This window comes from Alligator mississippiensis, chromosome 6 (genome assembly GCF_030867095.1).
Source record: "Alligator mississippiensis isolate rAllMis1 chromosome 6, rAllMis1, whole genome shotgun sequence".
Classification (NCBI taxonomy): Eukaryota; Metazoa; Chordata; order Crocodylia; family Alligatoridae; genus Alligator; species Alligator mississippiensis.
Genome location: NC_081829.1, coordinates 7,031,820 through 7,051,913, shown reverse-complemented (window position 1 = coordinate 7,051,913; position 20,094 = coordinate 7,031,820). Strand labels below are relative to the sequence as shown.

At 46.0% G+C, this 20,094-nt stretch overlaps 1 protein-coding gene across 4 annotated transcripts in view; it reads left to right on the top strand.

Annotated features, from left to right (window-relative positions):
• CSMD2 (CUB and Sushi multiple domains 2) overlaps window positions 1-20,094 on the top strand; it is a 651,518-nt gene that overhangs the window by 476,211 nt on the left and 155,213 nt on the right. For all 4 annotated transcript variants that reach the window (XM_014605014.3, XM_019487966.2, XM_059729594.1 and 1 more), the window contains 5 exons: window positions 104-273; window positions 4,487-4,643; window positions 5,266-5,457; window positions 7,896-8,022; window positions 18,612-18,814. In XM_014605014.3, coding sequence (XP_014460500.3) covers window positions 104-273; window positions 4,487-4,643; window positions 5,266-5,457; window positions 7,896-8,022; window positions 18,612-18,814 — 849 coding nt within the window. The remainder of the gene's footprint in view (window positions 1-103; window positions 274-4,486; window positions 4,644-5,265; window positions 5,458-7,895; window positions 8,023-18,611; window positions 18,815-20,094) is intronic.

The window sequence follows — 20,094 nt, the reverse complement described above, 5'->3', positions numbered from 1 at the left end:
TCCATATGCCAGCATTCGGGAATTAAGACGTGATTATGTGCATGCACTGTATTGCTCGTATTTCCACATGGTTATTAAAATGTTTCTCTTTGTCCTTCTGCAGCTGAATGCGGTTCATCTGTAACTGGAACACAGGGTGTTTTGCTATCTCCCAACTATCCAATAAACTACAATAACAACCATGAATGCATTTACTCCATCCAGACCCAGCCAGGAAAGGGGATCCAGCTGAAAGCCAGGACTTTTGAATTGGAGGCAGGGGATGTTCTTAAGGTAACAACTTGCTTTACTGAGATGGGGGAGTTCAGAGAATTTAGAGATGGATGCGCATGCTAATAAAGGTTATTTTGAAAATCTTATCTGGGTTATTCCTAGTGTACTTTGAGCCCAAACTCCTTGACAGGTAAAGTGCAACTTTATCATAGAAGAAAATAGTTATCTTGCAGTTTATCCTCTATTGCTATTATTATTATTTGTCTAATGGAGCACAGAGCACCTCACCCCCTAGTTACAGATCCTGAACCTGAATGCTTGGTGCCGTACAGGCATTGGATAAAAGCAAGACCTCTTCTCCCAAAAAGCTTACACTTTGAATTGTCTCAGTAGCGTCTCTGGGAAATAGTATAGCTGTGCGTCTCTGATAAAGTTGGAAATGCCATACAGTAATGTGGGGACAGATGTTTAGAGCAGTGCACATCTGGGTCTGTAAAAGCTTTGCGTTGCTTGTGGCCATTAAGTTTTTAATGAGGTTTAACACGCAACAGAGAGCTACTCAGACTGAGTCAGCAGCACCAAGCATGAGGAAATATATGTAGGTAAAGCAGAGTACCTACTTCTGATTCTTGAGTGATTGCTGAAATGCCCAAATGCTGCTGAAGAGGCTAGTCTAGTGGCATCTCCACTGCTGGGTGGAACTAAACTGGTTAATACTGAGAGATCTTGTTCTTCCAGGCTGCATTTAGATAAGAATTTGGAGCATTTGGCCTTTTTTTCCCACCCTGCAGATGTGTCCCCAAACCTTTTGAGATTCAGATCTCAACCCCTTGGTTGTATACTTGCCCTCTTTCCTTTGCTGTCTGTTTTCAATGTGGATTTGTTCCTGGTGAAATATAGCTGATAGTCCTGGAGACTGAACAGGCAGTGGCAGTATGGGCTTCCACCAAACTGTCCAGAAACTGTCCTCTCTGTACCACACAGCCACAAGGAGTAGGGTAGCAGAGGGCATTTGGTCTTCAGATCTGTCTTTCAGCTGAGGTTTCCAATAAAGCAGCCCTTCAATGCTAATACTGCTCTGGTTTTAAGGTTTTGAACACACCTGTCTCCGTAGAAATTGGACTGTCTCCCAAATAGCTTTTAGATATGTCCCTTCTTTGGCCATCCCTAGCAGTCGAGGATGATTGTCTTCAATGATTGTCTTATCTGTGGGTCTGAACAAGGCCGATCTGGTGCAACTCAGGCACATGTTTCCACGCGTGGGGGGTGGCTCTGGGTACTTGACTCGGTCCACAACCCACGGTTTTTGCCACTCCCACTTTGCCATCTCCTGTTGTCATCACAAGGTTTCAAAGTACAGATATCCTTGCAGCAGACTCTTCCTCCATTTGGGGCAGTCTTGGGCAAGAGTCTTTCACGAGTTGATGTCGATGTTACATTTTTTCAAGCTAGCCTTGAGGATGTCCTTGAAGTGCTTTCTCTGCCCGTCTCTTGAGCATACGCCTTGACCAAGCTGGGGGAATACAACTTGCTTTGGGAGTCTGGAGTCCAACATCCAGGTGACGTGCCCGGCCCAGCAAAGTTGATGCCAGATGATCATCACCTTGGTGCTTGTGGTGTTTACTTGTGAGAGGACCTAATGGTGTTGTGTCTATCTTCCCACTGGATTTGAAGGATCTTCTGCAGGCAGCCTTGGTGGTACTCCTCCAATGACTTGAGGCATCTCCTGTACATTGCCCATGTCTCACCTCCATACAGTAAGGTGGGAATCACAACCGCTTTATAAACCATGAGTTTGGTTTCACATCTGATGTCGCGATCTTTAAACACCCGTCTCCTCAAGTGTCCGAAGGCCGCTCTTGTACATTCAAAGTGAAGTTGGATTTCTTTATCAATGTCAGTCTTCTGTAAGAGATGGCTTCCAAGGTACGGGAAATATTCAGTGTCCTCCAGAGTCTCACCAGGCATCTGAATTACCGGAGCTGGGGACTGCTCGTGAAGAGCTTGTTGATGGAGCACCTTAGTTTTCTGAATGTTAAGCATCAGTCCCATTTTCTCGTATGCCTTGGTAGAGACGTTGGCAATTGCCTGAAGGTCTGCTTCTGAGTGAGCATACGCTACAGCACCATCGGCATATTGGAGCTTGATGACTGAGGTCAGGGTGGTCTTGATTTTGGTTTGGACTCGGCTGAGATTAAACAGTTTACCACAGTAAGGAAGAGTGTTGGAGTGATGATGCAGTCTCGCTTAAGTCCCATCTTAGCCTCAAAGGGATCTCCAAAAGATACTATAGATGTATAGCTATCATGGTAATTACCATGATGATAATTAAGAGATGTAGCTGGCTGATCATGAAAGACCTGACCTGTAACTCTTGGAAGCCAGTTGAAAGACTCCCATTAACCTCATGCTTTAAAATTAAAAAAAAAATGCAGCTGAGCCATTGCAATATCTATGGTTGGCGGCCCCATGTGAGGTTAGTGAGGTGTGAAGGGTCCTGTTATAGTGGTGAAATAATATCTTGTAGGCTGTGGATACCAGATAATTAACTTGTGTCACTGCTATGCCATCATTTGCAGTTCCCGGAAACAGGCTAGCAAACATATTTTAGCCAGTCAAAAGCCTCAGGACAGCTGAACTTCACCAATTCACACTTCTGTCCGAAAGAGTCATCGCCCGTGCCTGAAGCTTATATGCTGGAAGTATGTGTTGCAGAACAAGGCATTCCTGAGCAGAGTTGGGAAGTGCAGAGCGACCGCGAACACGGTGCTGCCTTCTGCCATTTAGACCTATCCATAATATTTTCTGTGATGTCTCCTCAAATAGTCACGGTTAAGCCAACATTTACACAGTGCAATCTGCTTGTCTTCTTCTAACGCATGTCTCAGTAAATGCTATATTGTGTAAAATCCTAAAAAATACCAAAACAATATTAAAAAACATTTAGTAACAATGATGTCACTTCTGTTCAGTCGTCTCAAAGAGGTAGGGAGAGACCTCAGTGTTTTCTGCGAACACTTTGGTGGGCTGTTTAGATTAGCAAGAGTCGACTGAACTCACAAAAGGGAGTAGAAATAGCCTCCGTGGAAAACTAATGGGCTTTCTTCTTTTTGTTCTTTAAAGGAAAATATTCTTATCTTGGAGTAAGTAAATAGCTAGAGAGGGGCTTTAATCTGGCAGTTTTAGACACCACACAGAGTAGCAGAAATTGCACAATGAGCGGATATGTGTAGAAATGCACATTAACGGAGGGAAAAAACAGCTTAATCTCAGCGATTTGCCGAAACGCTATGGGGGCCTTCCTTGCAGCAAAACTTTCATTCTTATCAGCACCGTTGTACAGCAGAGATTGTGAACACAAGGTCCTCAGTATTATTTGTGTGCGTCTAAGAGGCCAGGTTGATCTGCCAAAAAATAGATTATTTAAATGCAAAACTCTCGAGCTCTTCAGCATCTCGGCACCCAGCGTTCAATTAATCTGTGCTTACAAGTTTCAGAGCTCTCTGTAGAGAGAGGCAAATCCAGGCCGCGTTATATTACCCACAAAGAAATGCTTTTCGTAGGGACTGTTACTACAAGTTGTGTGCTGCTGTGCTAAGCCATCTCCCCTGAAAACGTCTCGGTCCTTATTTAAGGGCTGTACTTACACAGTGCGAGGTAGGCTTAATCCACGCACCGTCTCCTCGCAGACTTGCTGGCAAGAGAGAGATTTCCAGTTAATGCAAAGAATGCATTGGGCGGCCAAGTGCTTGCCTTGTCTAACCCGGTCTCATGCCACTTCCTGTCGGCTCCCAGGGAAAATTTCCTCCAAGCCTTCATTATTGAGAAAGTGGCTTGTGCCCTTATTCAGGAGGGTTCATTTCTCTTCAAAAAAACCCAGTCTTGCTAGTGTATTTATTAGCTTTAATAAGATCAGGTTTGCAATAGAGCAGTGAGCTAGTCAAAGGGGCATGTTCTTTCTGATCTAGACTACACCCATTTTCAGGAGAAAAGACTTCTTTCAGGTCATTCAACCCTGTGATGAGCCTGCTATAAGCACCTAGACAAAATAACAGGTATTTTTCCTGGGCTGCCAATCCACTACCACTAATCTACTATAATAGACTAGTTGTAAAAAAAATTAAAAATAAAATAAAGAGCCCAGTGGTTTAGGGGATGTATTTCCAGCAGCTTCAAAGGAGTTGCTTCCATTTACCTGTGCAGAGGCTTTGGCCTTGCAGCTCCTAAGTGGTATGATGTCTCATTTTGTTTTTGGTGTGTTTTTTCATTCCAGGTCTATGATGGTAGCAATAATTCTGCTCGCCTACTGGGCTCCTTTAGCCGCTCCGAGATGCTGGGCACGAGTATAAACAGCACTTCCAGCAGCATGTGGCTCGAGTTCATCACCAACAGCGAGAACACAAGTAAAGGCTTTGAACTACAGTTTTCAAGTAAGTCCCAGACCGCTTGCTCATGGAATAAGCACCGTTATTTGAATTATACTGGCACCCAGGAGCACAGTAGAGACAACGGTCCCATGGTGCTAGGCACCGGACAAACACTTAGAGATGGTTCCCACTCTAAAAGTCTTGCAGTCTAGAAAGCATGGGAGATGACCATTATTATCCTCTTATTACTAAGAGGCAGATGAAATGCAAAAAGACTGGTCTGCACTTTGAAGCTTGCCAGGATAGCTGTGCTGGTGAAGGGCATTGGTGGGGGGGAAACGTGAAAAATGTGCTTGGCATAACCTACATCTCCAGTAGGAGGGATGATGGGATAGATCTTTCCAGAGTAGATCTACAAGAAACCTGTCCCAGTATCAACCCATCCTTAGTGACTTTCTGGCTTGCTCATAGGAAGTCTGCAACAAAGCTGGGAAGTGAAGTGTTCAGATTCTCAGTCCACTCTCTAAATCATAAGGCCACCCTTCCTCTAATGCTTCTTCCCTGTTAGAGAAAAGATGCAAGGCAGAAGGAGAGCAGTCCCATGTGGGCCTGCAGCAGCTCTCTGCGTTACCAGTTATTCACATATTCCAGTTATTGAGAACAATTCCCTCTTGCCTTGTACCAGGTTTCGAGCTCATTAAATGTGAGGATCCCGGCATCCCCCAGTTCGGCTACAAGGTCCACGACGAGGGACATTTTGCAGGCAGCTCTGTGTCTTTTAATTGTGATCCTGGCTACACGTTAAGAGGCAGCAGGGCGCTGGTTTGCTTGACGGGTGAACGCAGAGCTTGGGACCAGCCACTGCCAGTGTGTGTAGGTAAGACGCCGTCATTTTGGTTAGGGCTGTCTTTGCAGATCCCAATACAGAGCCTTGCTCCGACTCATCTGAGACAGACCCCCGTGGATGCAAACACAGACAATAGCAAAGTTCCCTTGCTACTCATCCCTTTATCAGACCTCGGTCTCATGAATATAGATCAGGAGCGTGAGGCTATGTGAGCTTCCTGCAGGTGTCTCAGGCCTGACCTGAAGCGCCCTCTGCTATTGCTTTCAGACTGAGCCTTTCAGCAAAGCTCTGCTAATGTCTCTCATTCCTAGTCTATATTCCTGCTATTCCTTAAATACACCAAACTGGAGGGTGGTTTCCCTGTGGTGGCAGGCATCATCTGGGAGTTGCTTTGGAAAGCACAAAGCTGTTTTCATTTGAGAGTTGCTGAAGGTTACATCCCATAGTCTCCGTCGCATTACTTCTCTTATTTCGTCTCCCCACGCAGTTCCCGAGGCATATGCTCATTCTCTTACTACATCACTTGCCTGAGCAGCACAGTCTGAAAACTCATATACACTCAATATTAAACCTTAACACTCCAGCATTCAAGGGCAATTCTTAAAATCACTTGCAATTTAATCTGTTGCATCTTGTGGTATTTTCAATTACATCCATTTGCTTTTGAAGCGGGGATAACGGTGTGCATAAATGGATGATCGCTGATGATATTGAAGTGCCCTAAACATGCCAAATGGCATACAGACCTCCTGAGAAAACAGTAGTCTGCTGCATAAGTGTTTTAAATATATAAAGGTAAAGACAGGAGGCTGGAAAAGCAATGTATGCAAAGTGCTCAGAAGATAACTGACAGAGACCATGCATGCCAATGGCTTTTTAGTATTGCCCTTATTATTTCCTCGCTTTTTGATTTGCAATTGCAGATGTCCATGTGAATGCATAAAAATGTGCTCTGTGCATTCAGATCAGGAGGCCTTTCCTATTTTTGACCCTAGGAATGACATTTTCAGACATTTTCTTGGTTGGCCTGGGCTATTTCCATCCAAATTAAACTTCCAGTGGTGATGACACTCTCAATGGTTGTGATCAGAACAGAGTTCAACTGGTGCTGACTGGTTTTCAAAATCTTCCCCCAGTGAACTCCCAGCTCTAATGAGAATTAAGCCCTGCTCAGTCTGCCAAATGCAGGGAGCTGTTTTGTCCCCAAGAAAGTTGGCTGCTTATCATTGTCAAGCTTATCTTCATCAAAAGCCAGATGTTTTGGACTTTAGTGCCGTCACAGCATATAGACCAGATTGTGCACCACAAGAATTGCAAGCTCTGTCTCTAGAGCCTGGAAAAAAAAAAACTATTAAAAAAAAACAAACTGCAACAAGCTGAGGCCCAAGAACAGATGTGCACATGTGGACAATCATAGCAAGCCATTTAAACAACACAATAAAACAACAGACCCATTTCTTAATGGCAAGATTGGTATCCCCATCTGCCATTAAAGAAGACATACAGCACTGTCACAATTGACTGCATAGCTATTGTGAAGGTTATTACAAGGTAACTCCAAGGTAACTCGGTTGGAAATGATAGCAATTAAAAGTGCTATAGACACTTATCTAAAGTAGACAAAGCACCAAGAAACGTACAGAAGGGATAGTCTTGAATTGAAGACGTAACGGATTATTTTGCCCTTTAGCTGATAAGCCATAGAAGCTATGACATATCAACGAACTGTTCACTGCCGTCTTAAACTCCATAATTGACCAGCATTTTCAGTGCATAACTAAGTTCTCAGACAGTCCCTGAGTCATTTTCAAGGTCAGAAATATCACATGAGGATTATGTTGGCACAGAGGTCTCATTAGCCAGGAACACGCTGCCTTCCTCTTATTCAATGACCCTGTGCTGCATCTTAGCTCTTGTAGTCAAGAGCTGAAGTCCACATGGTTATAATCCAATAATCTTCTCAACCTTTACCCTTTCTGCAGGGGCTCTGTGTATCTCTTGCATGTGCAGGTAAATTCATAGGATTTATGAAGTCACGCTATAGGGTACAACAAAGTTCTTTACAAAATCAGTTTGAAGGGGATAGATGAAGTGGCTCTATGATGCTTATGAATAAAGATTTTGGACATACAAACAGAGGAATCTCAACTCACCCCACAGACTGTCAATTAAGGACAAGTGAATATAAACGGCTTCTCCACCGAGGCACTGCGCAGGCAGAGAGTGCAAATATTTTGTTGCCTGCTGTGAAAGTGCATTGGGTTTGTAGGGACCTGAACAAGCATGCAGAGCAGCCAGGCCAGGTGACTCTCATTAATACTCTGTAGCAATCACAGGCTGAGGTCTGCATCTGTTCCTAGTTGCATTGCCAATTAAAAGTTACCTTTGGAGAAAAGCAAAGCGCTGTATTTAGAGTTGCCGGATACATGGGACCAGAAGACACTGAAAAATATGCTTAATTTTTTCAGCTGAGTGCGGGGGCACTATCCGAGGAGATTCATCTGGGAGGATATTGTCTCCGGGGTATCCCACTCCATACGATCACAACCTCAACTGCATTTGGACAGTCGAGGCCGAAGCTGGTTGTACGATAGGGTGAGTTTCAGACCAAGTACTGAGTCTGTTTTACGGCTTGCTTTTTCCCCTGTTGCTCTTTGTGGGTGAAGCATTGGCTACAGTGTTTAGGCTGTAGTCAAAGTTGGCTTAAGGGTTTTGGATGCACAATTGCTAGTTGGCATCCAGACCCGCAAGGCATCACAGAAGATCCCACCTCTCATTTTGCTACAAGGAGGCTGGGTTATGCACAGTTTTGCTAAATTCATGCTGGGTGTAGGCCGTGTTTATTGCTTGTTTTTTCCCTTTTGCTGCGTCTCTCTTTCTAGAAGCAGATCGCTAATTATGTAAAGAGGCTAGAGAGAATATAATTTCACTTGGAGAGTCACAAATGAGCCAGCCAGCACTTGCTTACCTCCCTGCCAAGACAGGTGGAAGCAGCATCATTTTTTCCCCCCACTTTGGCTTCCATTACTTTAATTTATATCCTCTATATGATCTGTCTCAGAAACATGGTTTATTGGTAAAAACATCTGTCGTGTCATGCTGTGGAGAAGGCCGGGTTATTTGCTGCTGCTGCCTGGCATTATGGCTTTATTAAACTTTCATCTGTTAGCCTTCAATCCTGTATCTGCGTGCAGGGCAACAGCTTCTTCCTTTTTTAATTTCTTTTGGGACATAATCCAGAGTTGAAACTAAGGCTCTGCTCCTGAGAACTGCACTGAGATTTCCCAGTAAAATCCAGCCTGCCTCCAGGTACATTATTTTACAACAAGGATTTATTCGTGTGTCCAAGAGCCTCTAAGATTATATCTTAGCCAGGGATAATGCTAAGCAATTATAGACTTGGAGCAAGTCGAGTGAAGTCGATGCAGTTGCACAGGTGTAACAGTGGGTTCCCAGATGTGAGCCGCAACTGGACAGCTGGAAGGAGGCAATTGCAGCACATGTCTTTCTTTTATTGTAACTTCATTGTTTTATGGCTTTAATAATAAAAAAAGAACATACCAAATGTAATTATCTTCCCTACGGGAAGGTTTAAGATGGTTTCCCAACACCTGGCCGGTTCAGAGTCATAAGAAAGTTTCCTCCTTCTGCTTCTCTGACTTTTCTTATTGCTCTCTTACCACTTTGCTTTTGTTAATTGCAATTTAAAATTTAATTTGCCCGAGTTTTTAAGTTGGTATACAAATGAGGCAGGGTACTTGAGAGAAGGTGCTGAGAACACTGCCTCGCAGGCTTTGTGCAGCCACTAGCAGGCGTGTAAACTTCTGCTTCCCAAAATACTGTTTGAGATCTGTAACACTCTGCATTAAATTTGGGCATTTCTGAATTTCTCAGATGGAGGCCTTGTCAGACCAGCTTAATATAGCCCTGTGCTGATGCGGATATTCCTATCAAGCTGGAGCAGCGTTTTGTAGAAAACCAAAACTGCTTGCCAGCACACATTGTGTTAACTAGCAGGAGGAGAAATAATTCCTGGAGATTTATGCAGTGGTATTATGTTGACCAGCTTTTCCATTAACGGGTCATTTTGATTTGCACTCCTTCTTCCTGTGGCATTTCTGACTGCTTCTCCTAATGATACTGCTGTCCGGCTCTATGAACACCCCTGTTATTCCAGTTCTGCATTCTCCTTCTGCTCTCTCCTGACCTGCAATATCCCCGCTACATCAGCACTGATCTTCTCCGCAGCAGAGCCTGTTAATCCTGTCGAGCTGCGTGCAGTGCTTTTGTTCGATAGATTGATGCCAAGGTGAATATGGTCCAGGATTTTTAAATGCAGAAATTCCCCGTGTTCATTTAGTTTTTGTGAATTGATTCAGTGATGGATGGTCTCTGGAATCAGCATACCAAGCAGAGTTCAGCCAGTGGTCTCCTAATTGGATTCATGGGAGACTTTCCATGGAAACTTTTCAGCAAAGGCTTTTCTACTTTTTCATCCTTTTTGTAAAAGCCTTGGGAGACCTTTGGATGCCCCCATCAGACAATGATGTCTTTTCTTTGAGCTTATCTCTGCTGATGTCTTTCTAGCATCCTTGTTGCAGTCAATACATTCCAATTAACATGTACATGCTCCACCACTATTAATAGCACCTGTTTGCTTCACCTCTTGCTGATTTAGATGGTAATCGCTGCCTGTGGCCCTTCTTTTAAATTAGCACCAGTAGAAGCAGACATAAATTGCAGCAGTATCTTTTTGCTGCAAAGTAACCAGTCTAGGTGGGAAGTAAATACGTAAATGTGAATTTAGAAAACCCGTAAAGGCACCGGCTTGATGCCCCAAGAGGCTGAGGTGTGCTATACTCCTCTGTAGAACAGACACAGCCTATCTAGCTAGCATGATAAGGCACCGGAGGTGAATATGACCCTCTAAAGACCCAGTCCTGCAGCTGCAATTACACAGGAGGACCCAGTCCTGCAGCCTCATCCGTGCAAACAGATGCTCTTCCACCTTCATCTCCTAAGCCTTTCAATGCAAATCTACAATCACAGACCTCTACTTCCACAGAAGTCCAGAGGCCTGATTCTCACTGAACTTGGAGCCCCTTTACATCACTCTGCCAGTGAAAAGCGATGCTGACATGGGACTACATTGAATTTACCTGTCTGGATTTGGTTGTAGAATCAATAAGGGAGACATGGGGCCCAAAGAGTGTCGGATGCCTGACTTAAAGCATATGTCGCTTACTCGCATTGAATGGGAAGGACCCAAATGGGATATGTTGTGTGCATGTATGGCAGGAGCCGCCAGTGGTTTGCCAGGGGGCAAGAAAGAGTGTGAAACCGCAGCAGGCAATAATATGATAATACACCTTGTAACCCTGCCTTTCATCCCACATGAAAGCACCCTCTTCTGTTCCTTTAACCACCTTTATTTTGCAGCTCAAACAGAAAGTGATGATCTCTGGGTTGTTGAGAGAGCAGATTTCCAGCAACTTCATTTTTATGGTAATCCATTGGAAAAAGAATCCTCTTCATGCATGATACAATTGTATAAAGTCCTCATTTATAACTTCCATTAAAATTAATCACCAAAGCTTTTGAATAAAGCTGTATCTGCGCAGCAAGAGGAGGAGGAGGATGGGGAAAAAAAAGGAAGGCAAGCAGGAAGGAAGGAAAGAGCCTGCCCGTTATTTCAATGAACCTACAAGGATTGCACCTCAAAGGGGGATGAATCATATGCACACACAAAAATACTCTGTAACGTGACAACTTAAAATGCCTTTGCTCTGGTAAAACAGCAGGGGTGCGTATTGGAAAACAAATGAAATGTTTCTCCAACAAGTGCTCGCCTGGCTGGGAGCGGCCTGTGAATATACTGAGTCAGAAATGGCAGCGGTGCTTTATTGTTTAGCAGCAACCTCAGTGTCGTAAGAGAGTTTATTGATATTGCTAACCCTGGCTTAATGAACGGTGCTGTATTGACAGGTCCATTTTTCAAAGTCTCATCTAGAAATATGAGTAGAAATCTCTGGATGTGCGGCTTTGCTTCGCAGGAGGCTTCTGGGGGCACGATATTTAACCATGCTTATTTATTTAATTTTTTTTTTTGGCGCCGTGCTGCACGGGAAATAGAAACCGCCCCAAACTACTGAGTCGCAAGGCTCCAACCTTAATCTGAGGCTTGAACCTTTTGTTGGCGGGCTATAAATCATTAGTGTTGCTGTTGATCTGCATTCTGCTGCCTCGGTCACCCCAGGAGGTGAATTAATTGAATTGCCTAAGCCGAGCAGCATTGAGTAGGGCATGTGTGAGGATGGGAGACCTAGAAAACTGCAGCCCGTGAGAGTGCGAGTTGAGTAGGTGGCACGCCACTAGTGCCCAGAGGCCACATCTAAGATCAAGGGTATGGCTTTGTGGGTGCTTTACAATGCACGAGAGACAGTCCCTGCCTGCTAAACTAGTTAAAACAAATGGGGGGAGGAAGGGGGAATAGACAATATTATCCTCAATCCCCAGGTGAGAAGCAGAGGCACAAAGGGATTAGGGGCCTTGACCAGGGATACATAAGGAGACCGCGGTAGAACTGGTCTCTGCCCAGACTGGAGGACCCTAACCCACTTTCAGCATAGGCAGAGCTCTCCCAGCCCTGCGTTTCCCCATGCAGTTTGAGGAAGAGGCTGGCTTTAACATCATATCCACTGATCACCTCCCTACCTGTTCCCATCAATGGTGCCATTTCCATTTCCGACCGTGTCTCCAGCGCAGCATCTCCGGGCAAGGTTCCTTTCTCTTGCCGAATCAGTGCCTCGTCTACAATTTCCTGGTACCCTTAAAGTCACCTAGGCTAAGTACAGATATTTGGGGAGGTTAAATCGGGTTCAAAATGGCCACCTGATTTAAACTTAGTTCACCCCGGTGCTGACCTTATAGTTGCAGGCTCGGTCTCAGTGACCAGCAATCAGTCTCAACCTGTAACCGTACAGAAGTTCAGTGCACGCAAACTGGTCTAAAAAGTGCAGAACCCGGTTTAAGACAAACCTTATATGAACAACTTATTCAATTTTGGTCAAACTGGCTCCCCTGGCCCATTGTTCCCTCCCCATCCTGACCAGCCAGCCCTCTTAGCCCCCATCCCACAAGCCGCTCTGGGTGCAGCTGCTTTTATCAGTATTTGCTGCTGCCAGAGCAGAGCAAGTAAGTCCCAGTGGGGGAGGAATGGGGCTGTAGACTTGCTGGGTGGGGGGGGAACCCCACCCCACCTATGGGTCATGCCTGCCCCCCCCCACTCCTCATGGGTCATACCTCCCCCCATCCTTCAGAAGACCCCTGATCCCCTTCAGCCTGCTACCCCCCCCCCAAGCTACCCCTCCCATCCTGACTTACCTAATATTGGGCAGCATTTTGATCCAATTTAACCTCCCCCAGTGCCCCCAAATGTCTGTACTTAGCCCTGATGCTTTTGGATGTCTGGGGTAACAGTAGAGCAGGTTGCACTTAGTTAAAGGACTTATGCCAGGGGTGGGCAAAATGCAGCCCGCGGGCTGGATGCGGCCCGCCAGGCCATTCTATCTGGCCCATGAGGCCCCTAAAAAATTTAGAAAATTAATATTTATCTGCCTCCTGTCATGCGGCCCTTGATGGCTTGCCAAAACTCTGTAAGCGGCCCTCTGCCTGAAATAATTGCCCACCCCGACTTATCCTGTAAGGGTGTGGAAAGTCCCTTACACATGTGTCTGTAATTCTGACTGTCTTACACACCCAGCTGCAAGATCCTTTCCATGAAGGGGCAAAAAGTCCTCAGCAGACATCTGGGGCAAAAAGGGGCATACCTGTCCAGTGTCTCCATGCTTATTGCTGGCTTGCTGCCTTATTCTTGCTAGCAACAGCGGTCAAGGGAAAGGAGGAGGCAGACAAATGTAATAGCAATTCTCAGCTTTTCTTTGGTGTCCTTCCTCTGTGGATCTGCTGGGCTTTGGTAAATGGGATTTGTGTACCTCACTGGGGGCTCGTTAATTGTGAATCCTATTCTCTGGCTGAGAATACTGATGTGCCTGAAGGGTAAAGCAAAAGTCTGCCATAGCGCACTCTCCTTTGGGGTGCTTGAATGTTGCGTTGCCCCACTTGTGGTGGTTAGGGCCTGAATTTGAGAGGTCCTGAGTCCCCGGCGCTCCACTTGAAGTCGTTACAAGCTCTGGATACTCAGCATCGTTGGAAAATCAGGCCTAGCATGTCTCAATGTAAGTGCTTTTTTGAAAAGCTCCGGCCATGTGCCTCACCCAGGATCACGCTACAAGTCAAAAGCAGAGCTTTTCTCCCTCTCCCATCCTTTCTCGAAGCTGTCAATAACTGCTCTATGGTTTATATATATAGCTACATTGCCTAAACTGATCTTAGCTACATTTGTATACATGTAACGATGATTGTCAGAGTGCAAAAATAACTCTCCTCCTTCTATTGTTTCTTCCACCTACTTGTTGTGTCTTGCCTTAAATGTATGCACTTCGGAGCGCGGGAGGAGGATGGTGTAACTACAATGTCATTCGGTTCCATCGGTATATGCTTCACAGCCTGCCTGTTCCTGAAGGATACCGCATCTCTTTAATAACACGATTTCTCCCTGGTTGATTCGTAAATGAACCAGCTTTGGTCAGTCACTTCCTTGTCATCAAGGTGTCACGTAGACGGGTTCCTGCTTCGTGGTTAATCATTTATGTTTTCTGCATCTTAAAAATACATTAGGCAGTGAGTCACTCTTTCCTGCAACGAGACGACACTCGTTGGGGATTCCCTTCAGCAGCTGGTAGGACAAGATGTTTGCAGGGATTCCCGGTCTTCCTTTTGCCGGCTCTATCCTTCTCCCATCTAATGCTTCCTTGTGTGGAAGGACTTTCCCCTTGATCCGTCTCCCGGTTGTCCCTGTGAACTCAACGGTGAATGCGCAGGGGGAGGAAGTTTGCCCTCAAACAAACACAAGGGCACAAGAACTGAGCGAAGGACATCAAAGCGATACGTTCTTGTTTTTCTGAGCCTGGTTTTTTTCCACTTTGCTCAAGGTCCCAGCTAGATAGATTTATGATTCAGCTCTTTTGGCTTCTGCCCGTTTTTATGGATGTCTTTTTTGTTGCCGAGCACATTTCAGCATTTCTTCCCCCCATCCACTACTTCTTTATTTTTGTCCTGGATAAATGGGAAGGCAGCCAAGTGAATATTTCCTTGTTTTCCACCGTGGATTTTCTGTCAGGACTTTAAGCCCGGTATCTGATGGTTTGCTTTCCAGAGGTTTCCTCAGCACAACGCATACATCTCTGTCCCTCTTTCAGAAGGTGTTTCAGCGTGGCGTATCTAGAGTTACTCCTGTTTTTAGCCTGATTTCGGCATGTCATGTGGTGTCCTCCCTGGTGATAATGTGGCAATGAAAAACAGAGGCAATTAAATGACCTTTCTTAGGTTGGCATTTTAAGTGCCGGAATAAAAGGGACTGAACCCTGATGTATCGCAGTTGTTAGCTGACAACTCCCCTGGGTGCAACAATAATAATATCTTCTGCTTAGATAGCACTTCTTCTCCAAAAGAAACCCAAACTCCTCGCAAATGCGGTGTTTGTGCAGCAATTCTTTCGCCTGCAAAAGACAGCGGTGGTTGCAAAGCACACTGCCATGCTGCCCAAGAGTTTGGGACAGGAAGGGCTGAGGAGCCCCACATCTATTCACAGTGGCCAGAAGGGAATTGGACTGGTCCATCAGGATCTCCCGCCTGTCCTGCCCCAAACCCTACAGGACATTTAATAAATGTTGAGTCTGTTCCACCTGCAAGACAGACAGCATCCCCAGCAAGTGCTCTGGCCATTAGCTCAGTGCAGACTGTAAAAACGAATGCCATCTGAACACTTCTTCCAGTGCCTTTGTGCTGTCCCTCAAGGGTCTCTCCTCTAGGTACTGGCCAGGCACGACTCGGTTTAGTTTAAAGAACAGGCAAGATAACAGCACAAGATGATTCTGCTGCAGGCGGTCATGAACCAGGAAACCTCTGATGCATGAACTGAAGCACCTGCAGCCCTCTCTTCAAAGCAGATGGAACAATAGACAATACAGGGTAGAGAAATGTAATCTGCATTGAGAGCGTTGTAATAAAATACAAAGTGGAGGGCATGCTGTAATTTCCCTGGCTGTTGCGAGTTCTTTAGCTGCTCTTTCCTCTCCCTTGCCTCCTTATCGCATACTTTAGAAAGCTGCTCATGCTTTCTTAGCATTCATATATTTTTCCTTCTTAGCATTCTGCACTTTATTCTGCCAGCCTGTTGTGTTAGGCATTAAATGTTATGAAAGATGATGTCAAAGCAACCCCCGGTTCAGGAGAGAAAGGCACTTCACCAAATGCAGTGGGTTCTGTCTAAAACACGTCTAGAAGTAGCATCTTAGTACCCAGTCAAGTCAGGCGGTACAGTCCACATTGTATACAGGTGGGGAAATATAGTCATGGAAGTGAAGGATACAAAGCCCACCAAATTCAATGGAAAGATTCCTCTTGGTTTCACTCCAGACCCCACATCCTTTGCTGTAGTCGTACAGCAGAACCAGGCAGGAGACCCAGATCCTGAGACCCTCCCCCAACCCCATGTCCATTGCCCGTAGCCATAAGACCATCCTTCCTCTTCCAGCTTCTAGTTGCCTATGGAAATGATCCTCCGCAGAATGAGTTTGCTCACCCTCCCAGCAAGTCAAGGTGAGAGGTGGTGTCCCTCATCTCACCTTCTATCTCTGGGATGCTCACTGGCTTCAAAAGGGGTCAGTTAGCCTTCTCGCTAGCTGGTGAGTTGGATCCTTCAAAACTGACGTAGATGGGAGGGAAAACAAAGAAGGAGGAATCAAAAGTTACATCTCGGACCTCCATTTGGGGTGGAGAGAAGCCAGGAAAATGGTTGGCGCTTGCATTAATAGAAGGTAAGCGAATCCTGCTGCCTACTAAGTAGGTAGGTGAGCCCCAGGAGCTGAATTTCCTAGCACTCTTGTCCTTTTTACAATCAATATTTCATTGCCTTCCCAGCACAAAATTATTACACCAAAACAATCATAACAGAATAAACAAAAGCCTAACGTACCGAACCCTCCTGCATAGTCAATTAATAATATCAAATCACTGGCTCGCATATATAATGCAATACTTCAGTCCTGATTATCTTGCACAGCGAATTTAAAATATTAAAGTATCAGGTAGGCGCCCGTGCCTTAAGAAGAGGGAGTAAAACAAAATGAATAAGTAAATAAAGTCAAGCCCTTGAAGATCAGTTGTCTCCCCCTTCAGGGAGCAAGTTCACCTCCATCAAATGCCTCTCCCTGGCTACATGTGGGGCAAGGGCCCACAAGGCTCATGCATCAGCTTATTCTTGATTTTCCATTTCTCTGCTCTCCTGTTATCCAGATCAGATCCAGGCTGCAGTGTCCTGGGAGCTCCTTCACTAGTTGGTGTTTCTCCTTCGACCGCAAGCTGTGGCACTATGAGTCTTGCAGGCTTTCCTGTTTCTCCTGTTGGTCTCCATTGCTGTTGGAAGGCCCTTGCTCATCCTGTCCTTATAGTGGCAGGACATCGGCAGTGCCCTCATTTCCCCCGCTTTTACCCTGGGCCGGCTAGGGCGTTCTGGATGTTTTCGGGCATTATGCCTGGTGGTTGCATGAGAGAGCTTGTGTAATTTTAAGAACAAGTTAGACAAACATTTGTATAGGTTGGTTTAGACTGGGATGATCCTGTTTTGAGCAGGGACCTGGACCCAATGAGCTGTGAGGTCTCTTCCAGCTCCTACGTCTATGAAACTATGAACTAGATGCGACCTTCTGAGGTCCCTGCCAGCCCTACTTTCCCATGATTGTGTGATACACTCCTGGACACTATCCACGTCCCCCCTACAGCATCGCTGTTTCTGTTCCTCCCCTTCCCCACCCTGGTGACCTGCTACCCCACTCAGTCCTGACCTGCCCTGGAGCCTTACAAGATTTCCTATTATCTGATCACTTATTTTCAACCTGCCCTGCAGCATTCAAGAAGATCCTGGCTCCTCTCACAGGCTCTGCCCTGCTCCCCATCTCAGACCTGTTTCCCAGCAGTCAGGATGCTCCCTTCCCCTTGCATTAACCTTTGGAGCATTAGGCCCTATAGTAAGAACCATCCACCCAATGCTTCTCTTCTAGGTTGAGCTTGCACTAACGACATACTGCTTTAAATAAGCTTCACGGGATATTTTGTTTCCAAGTGATTAGTTTGGTGCCAAGAGCATACACTTTGGTCTGAGCACAGGTTGGGGGAAATGAAAAAAAAAAATCAATGCCTTTTTATCAGCAGATGCAGGCCCATGACTAAAAGCTATTCTGTGGAGAATGTGAGGAAGCAAAAGGACAGTCAAGGTTGTTGCCTCTTGCAGCAAGAGGACAATACGCGAATTAGGTGGAGGCACATTAGTCATCTTAAAGGGTCCCAATGTAGTTCTTGTTTAGTTTTCCTGCTGGAACAGGTTTACTGGTTCTGCTGAATTTGTCTTTATCTTTAATAATAATAAAAAGAGCTCAGGAAAGTTAAGGGCAAGCTTTTCAACCTCGCCTTTACAGCTCCTACAGTGCTCCATTGCAGGCGTATTGTGTGCACGTGATTAATCTGCCCATCTGTCTGTCGGTGGAGGGGTTATCCTGGTGCCCATCATGCTACTATCTGAGCAGCTTCCATGGAAAATGAACTGCAGGGAGACCCTTAGTGGGACCGTTCTCCCTGATTCCAGTGTGATTTGGATCAGGCTTGTAACCTCTCTGACTATCACTTTTAGGATCGGCTAGGCATCGGGGGGGCATCCAAGTAGGGGCTGGTGTTCAGAGAGCACTGAGCACTCAACCTCCTGCAGTCACTTTTCTTTCCACCTGTGAAACTGAGCATTTCGTGAAGGCGGTAAGTATAATCACCCTTGTGTTGCAGATGAAGACACTCGGGCAGGTGAAGTGACATGCCCATGGTCACCCAGCGGTGCAGTGGCAGACCTGGGAATGGCACCAAGTCTCCTGAATCCCAGCTCATTTCCTTAGCTGCTGGGTCACGCAGCCTCAAATTAATATCAAACACTATTTTTTTCTAACTGCATCCAGGAAGGGCCTGGCATTTCTTTTTAAAGGGCTCCCAATGGCATCTGGTTCCTTTTCTCCACACAGGCTCCATTTCATTGTTTTCCACACGGAAGAATTCCACGACGTCCTGCGAATATGGGACGGTCCGGTGGAGAACGGGATCCTCCTAAAGGAGATAAGCGGCTCCAGCTTGCCCAACGACGTCCACAGCACCTTTAACTCCGTCATCCTTCAGTTCAATACCGACTTCTTCACCAGCAAGCAGGGCTTCGCCATTCAGTTCTCGGGTAAGCGCCGTGGTGATGATGTTGCTTTCTCGGTGCTGTTCGGGGCTGGGCATGGGCCGAATGATCACCCATCCCTCCGTATTCACTTGGCAGCCTTGAAAACGCTGCTCTGTTGAATGCAGCTCATCTGTGAATAGCTGTAGCAGCACCGTTTTCACTGGTGCAGTCATGCGCTGCTGAGTCTGTCTGAATGCGAAGCCGCTCCAAATAGAGCAAAATTGTACACCTTGGCCTTGTCCCTACAACAGAGAAGAGCACTATGTTCTTTGGTGCTTTGTCCAGATGGAGAGCAGGGCGCTTGTCTGTGTTGCTCAAGGGCACATGATTGTGGGTAGCATGAGTGACTTCCAGCCCTTTAGAGGAATTCCTCCCTGCCCAAATACAATAGTTGCTGCTGGACGGTACAATGAAGATTACCCCCAAGGCAGAGCGCGTGGATGCCTCGGGGACAGTGCCTGGGCACCGTGACCCAAGGGTGCATGCACGCCACTGAAATCATGTTGCTACTAGAAAATTGCCACTAGGACTTGTACCCGGGCAGCTCCTGTGCCCAGGCACAGCCTCGGAGGTCACTTCCAGCCTAGAGGCGGCAGCTTTGGTGCCACATACAACAAGGGCGAAACTCTTCCCAGTTCGGAGGACTAGCAAAAGGCCACTACCCACTCTTTTAAGGTCGTAAAATAATGCAAAGTCTCATACCTGGGAACCAGTACACCACCTGGGCACCAGAGGAGTGCTCTGTGATAACCTTACACAGGCGCAAACTTCCTTACACAGGACAGACCTCAAGGGGATTTTGATTTGCTCAAGACATGTTAACCGCTTGATTGCATGGAGCTCGATTGCAGGGCACCTCTCTGTGCAGGACATGCAGGTGCCCTGGCCCTCTGAGAATCAGACTACGAACGTATCCTCTGTGCGCGCTCTTGGTACACTACACCTTATCTGTAGATGGGCAGGCAGGCCCAACACTTTCAAATGACCAGTGATTTTGCTGCCTCTGTATTTGGAGGTCCAACTTGAAACCCTTGAAAGGAGCCTGATTTTTCAGAGGATGGGCGCCGAGTATTTTCTGAAAATCCGGTTCATTTTAAGATCTCAAACTGGGCACTTCAGAATTTGAGGCATACCAAATCCCTAGTCACTTTTAAAGATCTTTGCTTTAGCCTGTGTGTGGTCTGGCAGCGTTCATGTATACGGTGCCATTGCATATAACACACAGGGCCTTAATAGCTTTATTGCTTAGAGACACTAAACCCTCCAAACCTATTGACTTCAGT